This window comes from Bacillus rossius, chromosome 3 (assembly GCF_032445375.1).
Source record: "Bacillus rossius redtenbacheri isolate Brsri chromosome 3, Brsri_v3, whole genome shotgun sequence".
Taxonomy (NCBI): Eukaryota; Metazoa; Arthropoda; class Insecta; order Phasmatodea; family Bacillidae; genus Bacillus; species Bacillus rossius.
This window is the reverse complement of record NC_086332.1, coordinates 73,593,293-73,615,039: the sequence shown is the minus strand read 5'-3', so window position 1 is coordinate 73,615,039 and position 21,747 is coordinate 73,593,293. Positions and strand designations below refer to the sequence as shown.

Below are 21,747 nucleotides of genomic sequence, written 5' to 3'. Positions count from 1 at the left end.
GCCATGCGATTTTTTTCTCCTTCGGGGCTTTATAAAAGATCGTGTCTATGTTCCACCGCTACCTAATGATTTGCCAGAGTTGAGACACGGAATTGAAGGGGCTATTGCTTCCACATTTCCGGACGTGTAAACCAAAGTGTCGGAAAAAATGGACTTTAGGTTGGATGTGTGCCGTATAACTAACGGTGCACATATTGAATTTGTAAGATAAACTAGGTTTGTTTACCTTCAAATTTATGTATTGTTTAATGTAAACAAACTTAACTAAACTTTTATAATACAGCAATGAAACTGGAAGATTTTTTCTGTGTACATCCTATATATATATTATATATTATATATATATATATATACATATATATATATCCGGCCGATCTCCGTAGCGCAGTTGGATGCACGCCGGCTTTCGGTGCGAGTCCTGGGTAAGGCATTGTAATATATTTTTATAGTCTTTATTATTCAACAAAAACACACTTGTCACGCTGTCAATAAGGAGTCAGTAAAGGCTCGATAGCTTTTTTTGTCATACTTCTATCCAAGTGCTAATTCTAGAAATTTTAACTCCATATCTGTTTTGCATTTATGGTTCTGTCCAGAATATTTTAAAACATATATTCGCTAACGCCTATACTTAACACCTATACTGGAGTAGCCTAAATTTCCAAACAAAAAATATAATTTACACTCCACCTTGTTTTTCAGGAAATAAATATGACACAAAGACTAGCTTGTATGAAGATCCTAAATGATGATAGTATAGTTTATGGATACTTGTGTACAATACCAGAATTAAGTATATTACAAAAAGTTGCATGATTATTTTAATTTCTAGATGTTTTAAAAAGCAATTAATTGTCATGTTGATTCAAATAACTACTAAAAGAAGAATAAATCAACATAAGCTAATAGAGAAAACAAATCATATTATAGAAATACAACCATCAGTTTAAATTCCTATAAACTGATAATTTTTTTAAATTTTTTGTTTTGTTTTCAGTAAAGGTAACCACAACTTTTAGAAACAAAAATAATTCCTTTACATTTCTTCACTGTTAAATTGTACTGTGAACAAGAGGAATACGTATCTTTATATTATTTTAATGCCAATGTGATTTGAATTTATATAGTTTTGGTACAACATAGTTGTTAATGATTTTGTAATGACGTACTAAAAATAAAGTTTTTTTTTTAGACGAAGACTAGACACGAATGGTCAATTCAAAACTCCATAACACACGATTTCACGCTTTCAGTTCGTGCTAGGATTGACACAAAATTTCCTTCTAATTTTTGACTATAATTTATATCGAAATTTTTTAGTAGAAAAAGCCTTTGAAAACAATTAAATATGGTTATATTATGAAATAACTTAAAATCATGTGCAAAAACACGAAATATTAGAAGCTAAATAATTTGAGATACTAAATCCTTAGAGAAGACGAATTTTCGATATTTAATGATAGCTTTTACTATGGCAGAAAAACTGAAAAATCAATGCGGTTCCTTTCTTTCCCTCCTACGAGAATCGTCCAAATAGAACTCGAAGCAGCGAAGCAGGCGAAGTGCCTCGTCTGTCGGTAGGGGACGAACTCGCTCGAACACGGACGTCACAGGAAATTAGTCTCTATTGCAGCACGAGGCGATGTGTGTCTGTCTCAGAACCGTGTGCCCTTCACATGGCATTCTCTCCTCTCCGAGGAAGATCTCTGCGACTCTGTCGCTAACGTGTTCCCACCAAGTTCTAATCAAGTGAAAATATAATTTAATTTCACCAGCAACCAACAATCACTTCTGTTGCAAAGCGCTTCATAAACACATTCATATGAATCGACTTTTCTCAAATCCGAATCTCGAATTCGATTCTTAAAAGAAAGCCTTGAATTTTAATCTCGATTAGAAAAGCCAGGAGTAAAATTTTATATGAGATAAAATACAATTTTGTGTTATGAAGAAACATTCAAATCTTTAAATTATTATTTTTGAAATAGCGTAGGACGCATTTTATTTTGTATAAAAATGTGTTTCCTGCAGTACTAAAAAATAATCCCAACAATTCTGTAACTGGTGTAAAATCACCAAAAAATATTTATATTTTGTTTTGAGATACATAATGTAGTCTGTTTTCAACTATTTAACTGCTACTGTTTGAATTTCTGAATTTCATTTGATGTCATATTTTTCTTACAATATTTTTCCTCGAATTTCATTTTTTTAATACTATAGGTTTGCTGGTATTTCGGAAATTTAGGTTTTGGTTGGCCTATCACTGATTAAAAAAAGTAATGTTTTAGGTTTTCAAGGTAAGAAAACAACAATAATTAAATTAAAAACTGATGTGTATTTAACTAGTGTCCTGGTTCCCGGTAGATATGATTTAATAAAAAGTATTTAGAACAATTTTTAAAAACCATATTATAAATCATATATGTAAAATGAAGATTTAAAATGTAGTTAAAAAATATTGTAAATTTTCGTTATGAAGTACATACGTATGTTTTACATAGGATTGAGACATGCTATTTTGGAGGGTAGATTACGAAAGTAAGAATCATATAGCGTGCATGGAATTCGGCAACGCTCGGCATTCTCGGAACTGCGTCCTCATTGTTACTTCAATGTTAAGCTACGCGTATAAACACACTTAATCTGGGATGTTGTTATAACCAAAGTTTTGTTTTGAAATAGCGATGCGTATCTCACATCCATATTTCATTTCAGAAAATATTGTATGGTTCAGATTTTCCTGCAGATTCGAGATTTTTTTTTATTTATTTATTTTTTTTTTTTTTTTGCTATGTCAGGAGGTCTTCAGTTGTTGCAGTGGTTGTTATAAAAAGGTAAATACTATCGACACCCAAAACTAATTTTTTTCCGACAGGGTGACACGTCTAGCTACGGGCAGACGAAATGTAGAACTCCGCACTGAGGTGATTCAAAGCTTCGTATGTTAATCCCACCAGGGATTAAACACAAGTTACGCGCAACTAGCATATAAATTTGGCGTGGTAAAGACTATCGGTGCAAGTTGCGCAGTAGAAATAAAAAAAATATGTGACTCCAGCATTGAACACTGTGTTGTGGAGCTGAAGTTATGAAATCTCATAGCATTTTTCATGTCCAAATTTCAATGCAGTAAAGGATAGTTTATTTTCAGTTATAAATGATTAACGGTAATTTTTCCGTTTACAAGTTTATCCTTTGATCCTGAGGGCATGGTCGTGTATATATTGATCCTGTGGCACATGATGAATGCGGTTTTAATTTAGTACGTCAAAAGACCCTGGCCAAAAAAAAATTGAATATCACAGTACAATGAAATTGTCAAGTCTTATGGAACTTTTTCCTTCGTATTCAGCTTATGATCATAACTCATTGTAATATCACAAGTTTGGTATGCCTACGATCTCTTGCCCTACAAAATTAAAAAATCAAGCATCAAGTACCACACACACACACACACACACACACACACACACACACACACATATATATATACACATATACACACACACGATCATGCTATCAGGATATTGAAGAGAGAACCAATTCTAGCGATCGATTTCGTAAACTAGCCTTTAGTGTATAATTTTTTTTTTGTAATTTGAGTAAGTTTAGTGTCAAATTACACCAAAATTTAAAAAAAATAATGTGACATAATTGACACTAGTTGAAGATGGCATCTCTGTTGGTATATCGCAAGCCAGTGCTGGGCTATACCAAAAAAATGTTTCACATCCATCATTAGTTAATGAACTGGCGGCCCTGCAGTCTGACAGCCGACGCCTGGAAGGTATGCTTGTCTGCCACACAGTTCGCTACTGCCGGGTTGCATAACCCTGCTTATCGAGAGCTTCAGCGTGTGAACATCGTGCTTGTTGAAAATTTTAGTGAGGAATATTCTTGCGTGTCATGAACTCTCGCTTCATAAAAATAAATGAACTTAATTTCTATTCCTTCTTTTGTTGTATGCGACGTGTGTCATTTTATGTTTTTATATTTGTTTTTGTCTCTGCTGCGGAAAGTGCAACGACATACATCGCATAATTACAGGACGATCTGTATTATCTGTTAACCCTTTCAGTGTAATCGTCCACTGAAATGGACAGTCCATATCTCAATAATGCATGGAGTTGATCAAACCTTGAGTGTACAGGATTAACGTACACCTACTTTCTATTGAAGAGCATACTTAATAACTATGAAATAAATAAATTTTATTTTATTTTAATTTATTATAAAATAAATATATATACATATTATAATTATAACGTACGATTACTACTATACAAAAATCTATAAAGTAGTTTAGTTACAATTAAAAAAAATAAAATTAGGTATATCTTAGGAATTGACAAAGTGTAAAAGAAAGAGTTAACGGTGATTTTCGATTCACAAGTAACTGCGTGCTCACGATTGACGTATCCGTCGTTTCGTTTTCTGGCGGAAGGAGAAATAAATTTGTCTCGTATTGTTTTCGCTCGCTCGTTTTCAGCACAAGAATCAAAAAATAAGAAATACATCTAAGGATATAGGTATTATTTTAAGCACTATAAATTCTTTTAAAAACTATTAACCTGTGTGTAAGCATCTCTTGCACGTGAAAACTAAAATAAGTAATACTTTCTTCCAGTTTTGTTGAATATCAAAACATGTCTTAATTCCAAAGTGGAAAAAGAGTGTGCTTTAAACATTTTTTTTTTCTCGTTTCATTAGGTAACGTTACAAACATCGTAAATAAATTCCAATGCAGTGATACGTTTTTTCTTCTTCTCATATTAACGGAAAAGCTTTTGCAATTATGTATTTCCACAATTTTTCTTTCGCGAAAAATGTTTAAATATTGCTTAGTTGCGTATATTCCATTTCCGCTGATGGGTGGATTTTCTTTTTTACGGGTGCGGGCATTTTGCCAGTCAATTGTTTTGTGCGATACGACTGCTGACGTAGCACAAATTCAATTCATTCCGCCCTGGAGCTTGTACGCGAACAGTGGCAGCCTGTGATATGTGTTTTTCCGCTCATCAGCGTGATGAACATTTAATCGTAGCTCGTGTTTTTATTTTTATTGAGTTTTTTTTTTGTATTTCGTCAACAGTGAGGTCATTAGAGACGTAATCACTGAAAATCACGAATCAAGAATATTCGGTAAAGGAAACAGTCGTGGCTATAATTACGTGGGTTTATTTAATGGTATGCAAAAATCAATACTAATAACAAAACTGTTCGAGGTTAAAATTATGTACATTGGATGAAATGAAATAAAATACTATATTTGGCCATTTACGTTCTTGAGCACTCAAAAATATATTTTTTAAATTTTGGTTTTTTGTCTGTTCGTCTGTTTGTTCCAGCATCAATCGTAAACGACTTGACGAATTTTGATGAAATGTTTTTAACCCGCTTTTATTAGCTTCACTTGAAACTATGTAAACACATATTGGAAGTAGATTTTAACGTATTTCGAACTGTGGTATCGAATTGAAACTTTGCAAGTATACGTAATCCGGATGTCAATACAATAATTTGGTTCCACCGAACTGATCTGATGATTGGCCAGGAGGTAGATAGTGGAACTCTCCAATCGCTGCTAGTAAACTGTATATGTTTTGTACAATGTAACAAAAAATAAGTGGTAAATGAGCGTGTTTTTTAGATTTTTAAACTCTTTATTTTTTTATTTATTAGAAAGGTCTTTAGCTAAATTTAAAACTAGGCTATATATAATTACAGAATTCTACACCTAAGGAGGCGAAAAAAAGGGTAAATTAGGTATAAAAATAAAAATTTTATCTCCGAATATAATTAAATACAAGAAACTGTATTGGTTAACAATAATTAACATACGAATACTATCAACCAAAATTTTACCATTTGGCGAAATTCAACCTCTAAGTGGTGAAAAGGGGGTAATTAAGGTTTTAAAATTAATAATTATATCTCCGAATTTAATAAAGCATTACAAAATATATTTGGGTAAGATAATAAGCATACAAAAACTACAAACAACTATTTACGAAATTAAATCCCTGATAGGTGAAAAGGGGTGATATCGTTTCAAGATAAATAATTATAGCTACTAATCTAATTAAGTGTGATAAAAGATATTGGGTACGAATATTAAACATTCGAATACTACAAATCACAATTGTACCATGTTCCGAAATTCAACCCCTAAGGGGTGAAAAGGGGATGATATATATTAATATATAATATTTATAACGCCAAATCTATAAAAGCAGAATAAAAGATTTTGGGTACCAATAGTAAACAACCAAAAACTACCAACCAAATTTTTACTATTTTACGAAATTCAAACCTAAGGAGGGTAAAGGGGGTAGGTATGTTTTTAAAACGAAAAATGAGGATTTTTATCCAGTAGGAAATATAAGTAAGAAACTAATAAATAACAACTTGCATCGATAAATAGGTACTGCATATTTCTTATTTATTTGTTGTACTTCGTCTTTTACGGGGATGGAAAGGGGAAAGTTTTGTTTAATAATTTTAAAAAAATCGTTTACCGTAACTAATTAAGTTTGTTTTAAATTATGATAAAAAATTAAATATAAACTACATATTTTTATTCTACTATACAAGATTCCATCCATAAGTGTTATAAAAGTTTTAATTTTGGTTTAAAGAAAAAAATTCATATTTACGAATCTAGTAGATCTAAGAGTAATAAATTAATAATTAACAACAAACGTATAGAGCTACTAATTGTATTTTTTTTTTCAACTTTACGGATTTCAACTTTAAATCCCGTGAAAAGGCTGTAATTTTTATCTTAAAAATGTACATCTCCTTATAAATTAAAGCTGGATGTTATAAACTGAGCATGAATATCTCCAATAATTTACTACGCAAGGTGCTTTTACCAATTATCGATATTTGAACCCCAAAGGCAGTGAAATGAGGGCACGCTATTTTTTATAGTTACATATCATATGTCCAAGCAAATTAAGACGGAGGTAAGAAACTGAGCAAGAATATCGTACATTATTATGATTTTAATTTTTTTTTTTTAACTTTACCATTTTTCTATATTCGTCTGCAAAAGGGGCAAAAAGGTGGTTAACATCCTTACTATAATATTATAAATCAGAATGTGAGTTTGTTTGTTTGTTACGCTTTCACGCGTAAACTACTCAATGAAATTTTGTGCGCATATCTTCAAGGATATAGTAAAGGACATAGGACACATTTTATAAATTTAAAAAAAAAAATTGAAGGGAAAAAAAATTTATATTGGTATGTATGATAGTCCGACTGAGAGTTTAAGTAAGTTGAATAAAAATTAACGCCATCTGGCGTTTCAATAAGTAAATTAATAATTCACCAATCTAATACTGTAATACCAGCGTCAATTCACTATTCAATTTTATTTTTCTGTCACCGCCAAGCAAAACTTTTTTAATTTTTGAGATCAGGAGTCTGTTTATTTTTTTCGGTGATGGTTGTTTGGACGTTTTTGCTGAAGGTTATATTTTACTTTAAAGAGAATTTTGTAATTTAGTAGAAAATTATGTGGATCTTATTACCCAAGTTTTCCCGGACTTGCAACAAAATTTGAATAGTGATCAGTGGTTGTGCGCAAGAGCAATATTGGCGCCAAAAAATTATATCGTTAATAAAATGGACACTTATATTTTAAAAGAGGTGCAAGGGGAAATGAAGTAGTATTATTCAATAAATACAATCATCACTTGAACTTTCGGGTGTACCCTCACATATACTTCAAATGAAAATAAATGTACAAGTCATGCTTATGCGAAATCTAGATGCTCCTCGACTAGGTAATGAAACGAGGCATACATTGGGGGATAATATACTTGGTGCCACGATTTTAACAGGTGTCGGTAAAGGGGAAAGTGTTATCATACCTCGAATTCCAATTATCCCCACTGATCTACCGTTCCAATTCAAAAGAGTTCAGTTTCCCGTCAGGCTTAATTTTGCTGTTACCATCAACAAAGCGCAAGGGCAAACATTGCAGGTAGTAGGGGTGCATTTGGAAAAGCCGTGAATTTCCCATGGCCAACTATATGTAGCCTGTTCGCGTGTGTCCAATGCCCGAGATCTACACATGTTTCCACTGGACAGAAAAACCTATAACATAGTATATAGGAGCATTCTAGATTAATACTCTGATTTAAGCTCTTTTAAATAAAAAATAATTTATTATATGTTAATACTTTGAACATTTTAAAATTTTATTATTTAAAATTATTTATTTTTTGAAATAGTGAAACATATTTTAATAAAGCATGTTTTCAGTTTGTTAAGCTAAATTGTATGTTAGAATTTTTAAATACTGATGATCCCAGTCACGCAATAAAAAACAATTACTATATTATTTTATTTTCTTTGCAATGATCTTTGATACTTATTTAGGATATCAATGTGAGCTAAGCCGCGGGTAAAAGCTAATTTTTATTATAAAATTCATATTTCCAAAGCTAATCGAGTTTTAGTTCAAACGATGGCATAAACCTTATTTTAAAAATAGCTGCGTGTTTAAAATATTTTTTAATTTCTAACTAATTAAATAAAAAAGAGGCAAGTTTAATTTAATCAATGTGAAATATGCCCTTGAACACAATAAAACACTATATTATAAACTCAGATAAACTAGCTACACTAAAAATTAAAAAGGCCTACGCTTAACCACTTTAGAAATATCATTCTCAGACGGTTTTGTGAATTAAATATTCTATACATCTGACATTAATGTGCCTATTTCTTTAGTAAATATGTTTAGAATAAGCCAAATACATTTCTTTCAGTGGTAATATATCAGCGATATCCTGAAATTGCACGAGCTTAAACCATGGGTTATTAGCTAGTAAAATAATGTTACAGTTTAATTTAGAGACAAAATGTTGTCCGTTGCGGACTAATTTACAGTTATTTGCATAACTTACCACAAAAATTCAGTAACACGGATAAAATTAATTTATCCTTACAGGAGTCTTTTCATTAAAAATATTTTTTTTTGTCATAATAAAACACTAAATAGATCTTATGGTCGCCATATTGAATAGAATAAATATATGGTTGACCAGTTTGTTTGGCTTCACTTTTGCAAACAAATTCTTCATTTGTACTTTTCCAAAATCTTTGGGTGGGCCTTATTAAGCGCAGATAACTTACCATTAAATGAAAATAACATTACAAAATGAAAAAGTGAATTCACAACTAAAAATTAAAAAAAAAAAACATGGGTCATGCGCACAAGATTTGACTGCCATGTTTTCGAACATAACGATTTTATTTACAATAAATAACGCACAAGATGGTCGTGTGCATGGGAGAGAGATCTTACCATAGGAGGGAATTGAATATTAATTATTTATTTTACGAACACATGACGCAACGACAAATGAGAGCAGAGTATAATGGCATTTGAGCGGGAGTTGAAAACTGTTTAAAGATATATAATCATATGGGGGCAGGTAATTTCTGCTTAAAAAATAAAACTTCACAATTATAAATATAGTTGTCTTACAGTTGGAAATGTACATATAAAGCAGAAAAAAATTATAGGTTCCTTAACACATTTCACTGAGTAGGATTTAGCAGTGAACAGTTTGCTACAACATATGTAACACTGGGTTTTAATGAATATGGCGACTGCAATCCACCGAAACGTCGGTGAATTCTTCACTGTTGACGGGACATTAAGGTGCCCGCCTAGTCATGGGTGTATTTGTGTTGGTGAGGCGAGATGATAAGTGCGTCTCTCACTGGTGCTTCTAGTGCGGTATCGCCTCTAAGCGCAGCACGCAGTCATTTCGTCGTGTATAGGGAAAACTGTAGGATTTGAGCGGTAACCATAACGTTATACGGCGGAGAAATTAAGACAAACGTGAAATGCAAGTGCCTTGAGTGATTCCAAGAATCCGAACGCCTTTAAAAAATATTTTCTGAAACACACTCTTCCAAGAAAAGAAAAAAAAAATACAGTTTTAAAAAGAAAAAAATACGGAAAAGTGAAGTACCCATCAGCCCTCGGCGCATTTCTTAAATGCTTTTTCCGCAAACAGACGCCACTCGGATATCTGGAGCAGTTTCCAAACCGCGTGGCTTCTCCTGAAGTTCTGCACACCGTGTGTGTGTGTGTGTGTGTGTGTGTGTGTGTGTGTGTGTGTGTGTGTGTGTGCGTGCGTGTGCGTGTTCCTTGGGTAGGCACGAGCCGAGATGTCTGGGGCAATGTCCGCAACACTTTTCAACGTATATTTTCTTATAAGTCAACATATACAGTACATAGGTCAGGGGCGCAACAACTACATTTCCAAATGGGGGGGTGGGGGCAATATACCTTTTTATAAAGAATCATCGATCCCCCCCTATTGAAGCGGGGGGGCCCGGGGGTCTTCCCCCGGGGAAAATTTGTATTTCAAGGTGGAAAATGGTGCTATCTAAGCAGTTTTGTCATCTAAAAATTAATTACACAGCACTTTCTTTGCCCCCATTTGCCCCCACTTGAAGGTTTCAGAGAGGGGGGGGGAGCAAAATACCCTTTCCCCACCCCTGATATAGGTATGTGTATAGAGTGTATGAGTGAAAGAGGCCTGGACCGTGTGCGCAGGTCGCTCGCACGACGCCTCGTACGCGCTGTTCCGGCTGGGGCAGCGCGTGGGCGCGGCGGCGCGCCAGCTCGCCGAGACGGGCGGCTCGCAGCTGCTGCAGGACGACGCCCAGGGCGCCGCCGGGCTGCTGGACGCCTTCTCGGCGCCCGCCGTGGCGCAGGGCGCCGGCCGCGCCGAGGCCGAGTTCTTCCTGGACGGCAACCACTCGCGGGTCAGTGCCTCTCCCCTCTTCCCCCGGCCCACCCGTCCACTGCACCATGTAGTACTAGCGGTCCGCCCCGGCTTCACCCGTGGCACATATACGGCCTATAGCACTCAGGCATCACGTGCATATCCAACGGTGAAAGAATTTTTGAAATCGGTCCAGTAGTTCAAACAAACGAAATCTTCAGCTTTATAACATTAGTATAGATTAAGCTGAGCGCACAATTTACAACACGTATGCAACAGTAACAGTAGGTCCTGGGCACAATATCTGACCGCCGTGTTTTCCCGAAACCTACTGAATCACAACAGCGCATAGCAGGACGGTCGTGCGCTTGGGAGGGAAATCAATGTATTTTATTTCTGTTGCGGACGCTCGGCGCAACAACCAACGAGACTTGAGAACTGTTTATATTAATCAATCGTACTGCGGCAAAGAATTTGTCAAGATATTAGAATGTCCAGGTGTAATTCCTGCTTTAAAAAAATTAATTCGTTCTATTACTTATAAGTTACTAGCAAATGATTTAAATTTTTTTAAAAAATGTCTCGTGGTTAGAGTGATTCGCTAAAAAAAATTTTAACACCATATTTATATGTTGAAAAAAAACTGTGCTCACAAATTGATGTTCAGATATCGCGGGATAATGATTTGGTAATTTAATATAGTTACTTAAACACTGCCAGCAGATGCCGGATACAACGCGGAATTTCGTTGGCTGAAATCAACAGTAAGATTTTAATTGTGAACTTTAAATTGTAAAGCCAGCCTCAAGTGAAAACAATTGTATCACTACAAAATATTGGGTTCGGATATATACCCAGGCATTTATGCTTTGTGCTGTCCCAGTACCTCCAATAGTTAAATTTATTTTGCAAACAGTTCCCTGAGTACCTTACAGTATTAACTGCGCGCATCAATAAGTACAGTAAGACAAAATAAAATCAAAATATTAAATATTTGATTATCATTTCCAGGATTCAAAAAATGTGGTTCAATGAAACATCAATTAAAGTAAAAATTTATGCGTCAATTTTCGTAATCAATACTATTAATTATCTTGAAAAACGTATTATATATATTTATGCAAAAATAACCCTAGCCATGTGTTTTACAAAGTTGCAATATCTTTCTTGCAGCATTACAAACTTTTTCTTGGCAACTGGTTTCTAAAGGAATCTTTTGTAAAAATACAGAAAAATATTTTCTTTGTATAGTTAACGATAAAATAAAAATAAATAATATGCATGAATCTATGAATGAATGCACGAAAGAATGAATGAAAGAAAATGAATGAACAAATTATGATAGAATTACAGGATGAACGATTGAACGATTAAATAATAAATGCACTATTGAACATTATTGAATGTAAGTATGAGTTAAAAATATTAATGTAAACTTAATAATTAAGGAATTAGAAATACAAATAATGCACAAAGGTTTGAAGTATATTCAACACATAAGTGTACATACACGATACATCATTCGCAGCTTCTGCCACACTTGCTCGAGCTTGTCGAAGGGTAATGTTACTTTTTATTCTTTTTACTTTGGCTTAACGTATGGACGACCGCAAGGTGACAATACACAATTACACAGTCTAGGGAAATCGCGGAATATACAGTATGTCCATAAAAGAATGTCAAGGTTATAAAATGTAATAGTAACAACTGTAAGAGTGTCTGTTCAAGGTCACAATTAAAGATGAACTCAGTTTTAGATAAGCGCATGCGCGAGTAATGCTTTCTTGTTTTCTCGCTTGCAAAGTGAAAGTAGAGGGTGAACCTGTAAACTTCATTTGGTGACAGGATGGAGTCCCTTCCCATTGTGATCTCTTTGCACTCGAGTGGTTGATCGTCGAAGTCCCTGACCGTTGGATTGGTCGTAATGGTCGAGACGACAGAGCTCTTTTTCGCTGACATCCACGTTCACCTGACATAACCCCATGTAATTTTAGGTATATTTAAAAGAAATACTACCTATTGTAGCCGTTAGCACGGTGCGACGTTTGGAAAATGTTTATATAGTTTTTCGTTTCATGGTACATTGACCTCAAAACCATTATAAACTAAGAGTTTATATATATTTACATATATCACAATTTTGTAGAAACAATAACTGTCGCAATTTTTCACAGTACATTTCCAAACTGATACATAAAATCTAGTAGGAAAGATCTCAGTCAAGTTCTTTAATGGAAAATATCCGACCAAAGGGGTAGAAATAGGGAAGGGTTTTTTGAAAAACAGAATTATCGTTGTAACTCACATAATATAGAAATATCTCATCCATTTGAACTTATAACTCTTAGGGGTAGTACCAATATATCTTGTTTGGATAAGCTATTCGATATGATTAACCATAACTTCAAGGGGGTTGAAAAATCAAGGGTTGGAGGGGGAAAAAATCATAACTCTCTTCGTAAACACAACATCGAATTTATACAGTATGTATTAATCTTATAATTTTTATGTAAAACTTTTTTCTGAAACAATTTTTGATAAGACGAACCATTGCTGCAAAGGGTTGAAAATAAAGGGTGAAAATAAAAAAATCTTAAAACCCGTATCTTTTTCACTATTAAAACCATTTCTTTTTGTTGTAAAACATGAAAATTTTGTCCTAAATTATTTTATATGACCAACCATTAATACAAGGGGTGGAAAATAGCAGGGGTTTAAAAACAGAAAATATTTCTTAACTCCCTTATTAAAGACACAATCGAATCAGTTCAAATTTTTTGTAAAACATAATTTTTATCTAATAATTTTGTCTGGAAATATTTTTGATAAGATGAGCCATTGCTGCAGGGAGCTGAAATAAGACTAGGGTAGAATATTAAAAAATGCATTATTTACGTACCATGTACAAGGTCAAATTCTTTCTAATAGGTATATTGTAAAACCTTGAATTATTATCTACAACTTTTGTCTAAAATATTTTTATACGACCTACCATGACTGCAAGGGGTGGAATAAACAAGGGTTGAATAACAAAAAATTTATAACTTCCTTGGTAGGCGCACTATCAAGTCCGTTCGAATTGTTTGTAAATCTTATAATTTGTATATAAAACTTTTGTCTGAAAATGTTTTTATAATACAAACCATTATTGCAAGGGTTTGAATAAACCTGAGGTTGGAATGAGAAAATAAATAAAACTTCCCTACCCGGTACACTATCGAATCCATTCTTATTTTGGTTTAACTGTCTAAATATTGACTAAAACTATTGTTAAAACACATTTTTTGTTTACCCAACCATTAATGTAAGGGGTGGAAATAACAAGGTTTGAAAGTAAAAAAATAATCATTACTTTTTAATAGTTGTACTATCATATACGTTATAATTTATTGTAAGAATCCTAAACTTTATCTAAAACTTTGGCTGAAACAATTTTTGACGAAACGAATTATTACCGTAAAAATAAGAGTTGAAATTTTTAAAAAAATTCAAATCTTTTTTCGTATAAAATTCGTTTGAATTCATTATAAACCATCTTAATATCGATGGTGTTATGCAGTAAGGGCCTTATCAACCAAATTTTCGATTTTGACATTTTGGTATCGTTTTTCAGGATTTTCCAAGCTGAATAGATTGACAGTAAGGGCGTTATCGTAGCCTCAATAACGTAAGAGATATGGAAAATTTAAAGGGCACTATCAACACAGTTTTATTTTGTCTATCGTGCAGTAAAGGCCTTATCACCTTTGTTGAGGGCACTGTCAAAGTTTGTTTAGGAGGTATATTCCGTTTTATAAATAAAGATTCATTATTTATATTAGTTCTGTAGAAGTTGTTTAACACAGCCCATTTCTTTATCTTATTCTATGACTTTGAATGGCTTGTATACATAATATTGTTTGCTGTCATTTGCTGTAAATGAGATTGTGTTGTTGCAGAAATGTCCGACTTTAGTAGAGGTCGCTTATTAGTTAATCTTGTGTTAAATCAAGAAGATTAAAATAATTCGATAAGTAACACAGGTAATATTGTACAGTCAGTGTGTGATGATACCTCCAAGCCTGGTTTAGAGGTTAAGAAACGTCTTGCAAATGTGCCAATTAGCAATAGTGTGTTTGAAGGTGAGGGTTCTGTTTTAAATAGAGACAACCGAAATGTTGACGTTAATGTGGTACAATCTTCAGTGATACTTACCAGCAACGATATAGATAATGCTGAGATAATATTTGATGGGTTTGTGACAGTAACGGACAGAAAAGATGAATACCATGATACTAATGTTTATAGTGTGTCCGAAAATACAAATGCCACAGCCGAAAATTATTTTGCAAGTAACATGCCAAGTGACAATATCACTGGAAAAGTATGTAATAGTGAATTGGTATTGAACGAACGTGTCGATGAAATGTGTACGTTTGGTAGTGAGCGTGGTGACACTGCGGTTGCAAATGAGAATGGAACATTAGATAACGAAGGCAACATCAGTGATTCTATAGGCACACAAAATGGAGACAACGCATCAGATTCTGATGGAAATGCTAGTAATCACAATGACATGGAAAGTGAAATAGCTATTGGCAGAAAAAGGCAAAGTAAAGAAGAAAGGGGACTTGAGAGACGAAAAAGGCAACGAAACAGTGGTGAGCCCTATGCGAATGACAAAGGATTGTTTGTGAGTGGAAAAAACATGCAACCCAATCCCTGTTCTAAAGGAAAATGTTCCAATAAATGTTCAGAAAGCTTTACCGAAGATGAGAGACAACAGTTATTTCAACAGTATTGGAGTCTTCGCGATAGGAGTAAGCAAAGGGATTGGATACTGTCTTGTGCAGCTCAGGTACAAAATAAAAGGAGATGGACTTCTGACAAATCAAAGCAAAGGGAAACAAGGTGTTATTCTTTCCCATCTAAGGGAAAACGAATAAATGTTTGTTTGAAATTTTTCGTGAAAACATTGAACATCTCTGCAAAAACTGTGCGCTATACATGGGAAAACAAGACTGGCATAAGCAGAGCTAAAACAGATGAACGGTGCAAGAAAGAACCTGCAAACAAAACACCTACTACTATTACAAAATACATACACACATTCATCCAGAAATTGCCAGCAGTGCCATCACACTACTGTCGTAGTTCTTCCACAAAAACCTACATACCAATTGAGTACAAGAGCCTATAAAATGTGTATAGGCTTTATAAGAAAGACTGTCAGGAAAAAATGATCCCCTTTGCTAAAGCTGGGGTGTTCAAGAATGTTTGGAAGGAATTCTACAACATTGGAATACACATTCCGAAAAAGGACAAATGTGTTGTATGTTTGGCAGAAGAACAAGGACGTTTGGAACACGGTGGTATTTCTACTGAAAAGTTTGAAGACCACATTAAAGAAAAAGAGGCAACAAAAGTGCATTTTACGAACGATCAGAAATTAAGTGGCACTGAAGGATTTTTATGTGCTAGTTTTGACTTGCAGAAGGTGTTAAACACACCACATGGTGACAACATGTTGCTATATTACAGTAGAAAGTATTCTGTATACAACTTTGCTGTGTATGAAAACCATACCAGAAAGGTTTATTGCTATGTGTGGGGGGGAAAGCGATGGCAACCGAGGTTGCAATGAAATAGCATCTATGCTCCACATGTACATAAACAAAGTAGACTTGGAAAAAAGTGTGAACACACTGTCACTCTACTGTGACAGTTGTCCGGGGCAAAACAAGAATCATGTTATATTGAGTATGATAGCTTATACTTTGCAAAATGCACCTACACTCACAAGCATAACAATAAATTACCTTCTCCCAGGACACACATATATGCCTGTAGATTCAGTTCACGGTGTAATAGAACGCAGCCTAAAACACAAAGTGGTATGGGCTCCATCCGAATGGCCTACATGGATAGAAAATGCTAGAACATCACATGGACCATACACTGTGTATGTTATGAAGTACTCAGACTTCAAAGATTGGAAACCAATTGAAAATAAGTTTTTCTCCACACAAAAGAAAGAACATACATCAGGAGACAAGATAAAGTTTCAGGAGATACGTCAAGTGAAATTTATGAAGACGTTTGAAACAGTTGACATCAAATATTCATTCCAAGAAGGCAGCGAATCTCAAACTGTGACCATTGGCCCCCATAAAGGAAGAGGAAGACCACGACAAGATGAAGACTGTGAGCTAAAGCAACTTCACAAGGCCAGACGTCCAATTTCGGCTGAGAAATATAAGGATTTGTGGCAATTGTGTGAACGCAACATTATACCGCAGCGGTGCTGGGATGAGTACCAGAAGATACCCTGGAAAGCTTCTGTAAGAGACTGTCTACCAGAGACCGATGAGGAAGATTCTGATGAGTAATTGTAATTAATTTTTTTTTGTATTGTAAGATGTTAAGTCATTGTATATTTATGTTTATTAGCCTGAAATTTGTTTCATTTGAAATGTTCATAATAATTGTATGTTTCTTGAGTGATTCAATATTGTAAAACAGATGATAGTTAAATTATGCAAATGTGAATGTTTTTAATCTATTTAATTAAAAGAACATTGTTTCATTGATAAAGGAATGTTGATGTAAATTTAAGTGCCTGTTCTTAAAATTTCTAATATTCTAAATGTTATTGTTCTTAATTTTTTAGAAAATACAGTCGGGTAATTCATAAAATTTTAACAAAGTTAAAAAAACCTTTCGTGCAGAAAGGGCCATGTAAAAAAATATTTTGGTCACTATCAACTATTCAAGGTAATCTTGCAAGTAGTAAGGGCTTTATCGACATTATATAGTTTGTTTCTATTATTTTTTTGACATTAGTAATTGTGTGGAATATGTCATGTCTTATAAAAAATACAATAAAATTAAATTTCATAATGAAATATTTTGAGATTTTTATCATGAAATTGTGATTTTTGAGGAAGTTTTTCTGTTATCCTGAATAAATTACATTTTGTTGATAGGGCCCTTACTGCATAACACCATCGATATTATCTTAAACCTCGGTGTAAAGCAAATTTTTATACAACCACGTTATTAGTGCAATGGATGAAAATTTGTGTTTGAAGGTCAAAAAATCAAATAATTAACTTAGTCGGCATATAATATTAAATTCGTTCTAAGTAAATATTTATTCGATCATTTTGTAATATTGGCGAACATATAAAGTGTTATGTACAGTTAAGTTCTTAAAATGTTCCAGAAGTTTATAGAATTTTACAAAATATTTCCAGAATAAATAGGTACTTCGAAATCTACCTACGCCTGTGGGCTGTGCCGAAAGGGATTTTATTTTCCTTTGGAAATTTATTAAAGATCGGGTCTACGTTACGCCGCTACCTAATAATTTACCATAGTTGAAGCACAGAATTGAAGAGGCTTCCATTACTCCGGACTTGTTAACCAAAGTGTAGGAAGAATACGACTTTAAGTTGGATTTCTGCCATATAACTAAAGGTGCACATACTAGGTTGGGTTACCTTAAATTTGATTATGATTTGTTGTAAATAGTCTAAATTAAACTGTTACAATATACCATTGAAACTATTGAAACTGGGACATTATGTTATGGACATCATGTATTGTGCCAGGGCCTCTAATAAGGAACCACATTTTCATGGAGTTTTTTCGGTAAACAGTTTAAAACCGAAATCATTATGTCCGGTCCCGGGAATATGTCACGGGTCTTCTGTAACGCGAGTCCAGTTTATTACCACTACGCCTTCTCACTTCTCAATTGTTCTGATTAGCTGGCAGGTGAAAGAGGCGCATGACAGGCTGCGATTAAGTTAAGGATGGCAGAATTAGAAAACAAAAGACGCTACCTTGGTTGTAATAGTTTTCAGGTCATGACAATCTTCGGTCGTTTGATTTAAAAAATTATGTTTCTTCAAGGTAGGTATATAATATAATTTTATTGAACTATTGACGTTAACAATGACTGGCTGCTACAATTAGTTTCGCCTATGAAGTGATTGGCTGTTAGTATTAAATCCTACAACTGTACAATTTTTGTAGATTTACAAATGCGTAATATAGGCCTTAGCGTAAATAAATTTACAATACTAAACGATAAAATATTGTAGCGGCAATTTTTGAAGCCAAATGGCGTCTGCCAGTTCCTTTCTCTACCTCTTAAATTTTGTGCGAGTTGTAAGCAGGAATGACTGTCACATTTACAAAAGCAAGCTTGTGTGTGAGTGCTATGTAATTTATGTCTACTTTCAGTAATATTACAATATTCACCAATATATAAACAATTACACAAAAATGTATTATTAACTTTAAATCGAGACGTTTGAAAAATGCAATTATGGTTGTGCAAGACAAAGTATAAAGAGATTTAAAAAACACAACATTTAAAATTGAATTTAAAATAAGAGTTTAGTAAATATGGTCAAATTCACTGCAGGGAGAATTGTACTTGTAAATATTTTTAATATATTATTGTAAACTAACTTACCGAACTCGTAAGTACATACATACCTAACTAATACCTCCTGGGTCAGCTGTTCCAGCACTGCCTTAGGCATAGGTGTTTTAAAAATTATCTCTGTGCCGTCTCTCACTAAGCTTGCTGGCATAAGGCGGAGATGTTAATACTCTAAATCATAGACTACATTACCATCAATAATATTCTAACTAAAATGTTTCTTGAAGCCACACGAATGCTTTGGTTCTTTAAATGGCATTTTTACTCTCTTCAGTTATAGCTAGATTTCCGCTATTTTAAATTTTAGAAAGAGTTTGACAAAATAAATTTTCAGTCGTATGCAAATTTAAAACATACGATGAATTAAAAGTATACTAATTGGTGTGACTTTATATGCCATCCAAGGTAGTGGAGTTGTCAGAGTACCTTACATCTATGCCATGGGTATTTAAGTGTATTAGTCTGTAAGATATCCTCAGCTAAATCCCAGCGGCAAAAGGCACCGGTGTCAATATCCTATTCATAACAACCTAATTTTGAAGAGCGTGTTTTTTTTCTTTTAATGCATTATCCTGGATTAACTCTTACTAGGATTTCTTAATTTATCTGAATTCCCAAGAATACATAGGAATGTGTATACTGCATCATGGAAATTCACAAACTTAAATACGTAGCGAATCGTTTAAGATCGTTTCATTATTTCGTCGTTTTTCGTTTCTAAAGTAGAGTGATTATAGCCAAAACTGGTGTTCCTTAGCATTTTTTTTTAATTTGTAGTCACAGCCTTCCGTTAAAAAAAATCCGAAATTGGGTTTTTGAGCACTATTTATGGTCCTTAGCTTCTCCCCAAAATGGCGTTCTCGAATTCCTACAAAATTCTGAAATACTAAATAGTGTAAATTGCGATTAAGTCCAGCGAAAATTAGCTGTATAAAATATTATACATGAGAAAAATTTTAAAATAAAAAGTATTATAATCGTTGTACATAAATAATACATTTCTATGATTTCATTCGTTTGCCGTCAATATGTAGGTACTCATTGTTAACTCCAACTTCAAACTTTCCAACATCTTTCCTACTTCAGTTCCCTTCACAACTACCGAGTAAACCTGTTTTAGGAAATTTTTTTCCTTCACAACTATCGAGTATATTAGGGAATATACGTGCAGAACATCTACCGTTCCATGTTGAAATGAAAGCACACCTTTAACTTTTTATGACGTCATAAAATGTTAGGGTGGCATCTTAAATTACCACAGATACGTGTCTCTGGCGGAAAGATTGCGTGCCGGTTTCACAGCACGTCTGAATCTCTCTTTAAGAGCTCCGGCACGCGAAACGACCTCCGGGTAGCACCAGGGACAACCTTTAACAGCCAAGCTCTTTCGGAACACACTCGGCACCGCCCGGACGTGTTCGGGCCGTTGCGAAAACATCCACCCCAAGGGACGCCCGCGTCCCTGGTTGCCCAAATACAGAATTCGATAAAAATATGTCGGTGTTCTATACATTATTTTGTCATAAATGGGGAAGATGCCAGTGCGTTGACGCACTGTTAAAAATTTCCAACTTCAATTAACTAAGAACGCTAGTTACAAATTACCCAGGGATCTTCGTAAATTTACGGATACTGATATCACTTACTTTGAACATGAACCCAAAATAATACTCTTGGTATATTAACAAAACATTCAAAAGCTGGTTAAGTCTACACCTAGAACACTCTCCCTTGGTTCAGTGTGTGTTTTTACCTGTGTTTATAACGAACCGCACAACTCGGAAGTCCAAATACGGTTTATTTTCTATGAAGATTCAATTATTATAAATTACGAATACCTTTTCGTTTATTTGAGTTGAATTCTTCGTTGAAAAGTCCTTAAGTTTACTGTAATTTCTAACAGTGCGTGATCATGTGGGTTGTATCGATGTAGGTGCAGCCTGTATCGCATAACGGATCACAAATTTAACTATTCTGAAGAATTATGCGAGTGGCCTACGTATCTTTAAGCCACTGTTGTTGTCAAGAGCGTTCGTGAACATCTTAAGGTGATTGTCACTTAATGTCAGAGGAACACAACAATTATATACTAAACAGATAATCTAGAAAATCCAGTGATGAAATAGTAATTGTCACTTTTCGTAAAAAAAATAGTGTGTGTCTTTGGAAGTGACAGTTGGGAATTGGGTAACAGTTAAATTAAAGAAAATTTATTCATTTAATTAGTTTATTGACTTAAGAAAATAAATCCTTACAGAGTAGGTAAGTGCCAGAAAAGCTTTATAAAACTAATAGCCAAGAAAAACGATAAGAACTTTAAAATGCAATAAAATAATATCTAAACCAATGAATCACTAGAAAATATAAATATGTATAACAAAAATACATAGAATTAATATAAATATAATATAAAGAATAATATTGAGTTTAAAATATTACTTAAACTATAATTTTAACAGGTATTTAAAAAAATATGTCACAAAATTTTATAAAAACTAATTCAAACTTAAACAGTTCCAAAAATACTGTTATATTTTACTTTCTCCCGTG

At 33.8% G+C, this 21,747-nt stretch overlaps 1 protein-coding gene across 1 annotated transcript in view; it reads left to right on the top strand.

Annotated features, from left to right (window-relative positions):
- The window catches only part of LOC134531320 (uncharacterized), a 352,845-nt gene that overhangs the window by 257,555 nt on the left and 73,543 nt on the right, over nt 1-21,747 (top strand). The window contains exon 2 of the mRNA XM_063367015.1: nt 10,592-10,803. Within this exon, the coding sequence (XP_063223085.1) occupies nt 10,592-10,803 (212 nt within the window). The remainder of the gene's footprint in view (nt 1-10,591; nt 10,804-21,747) is intronic.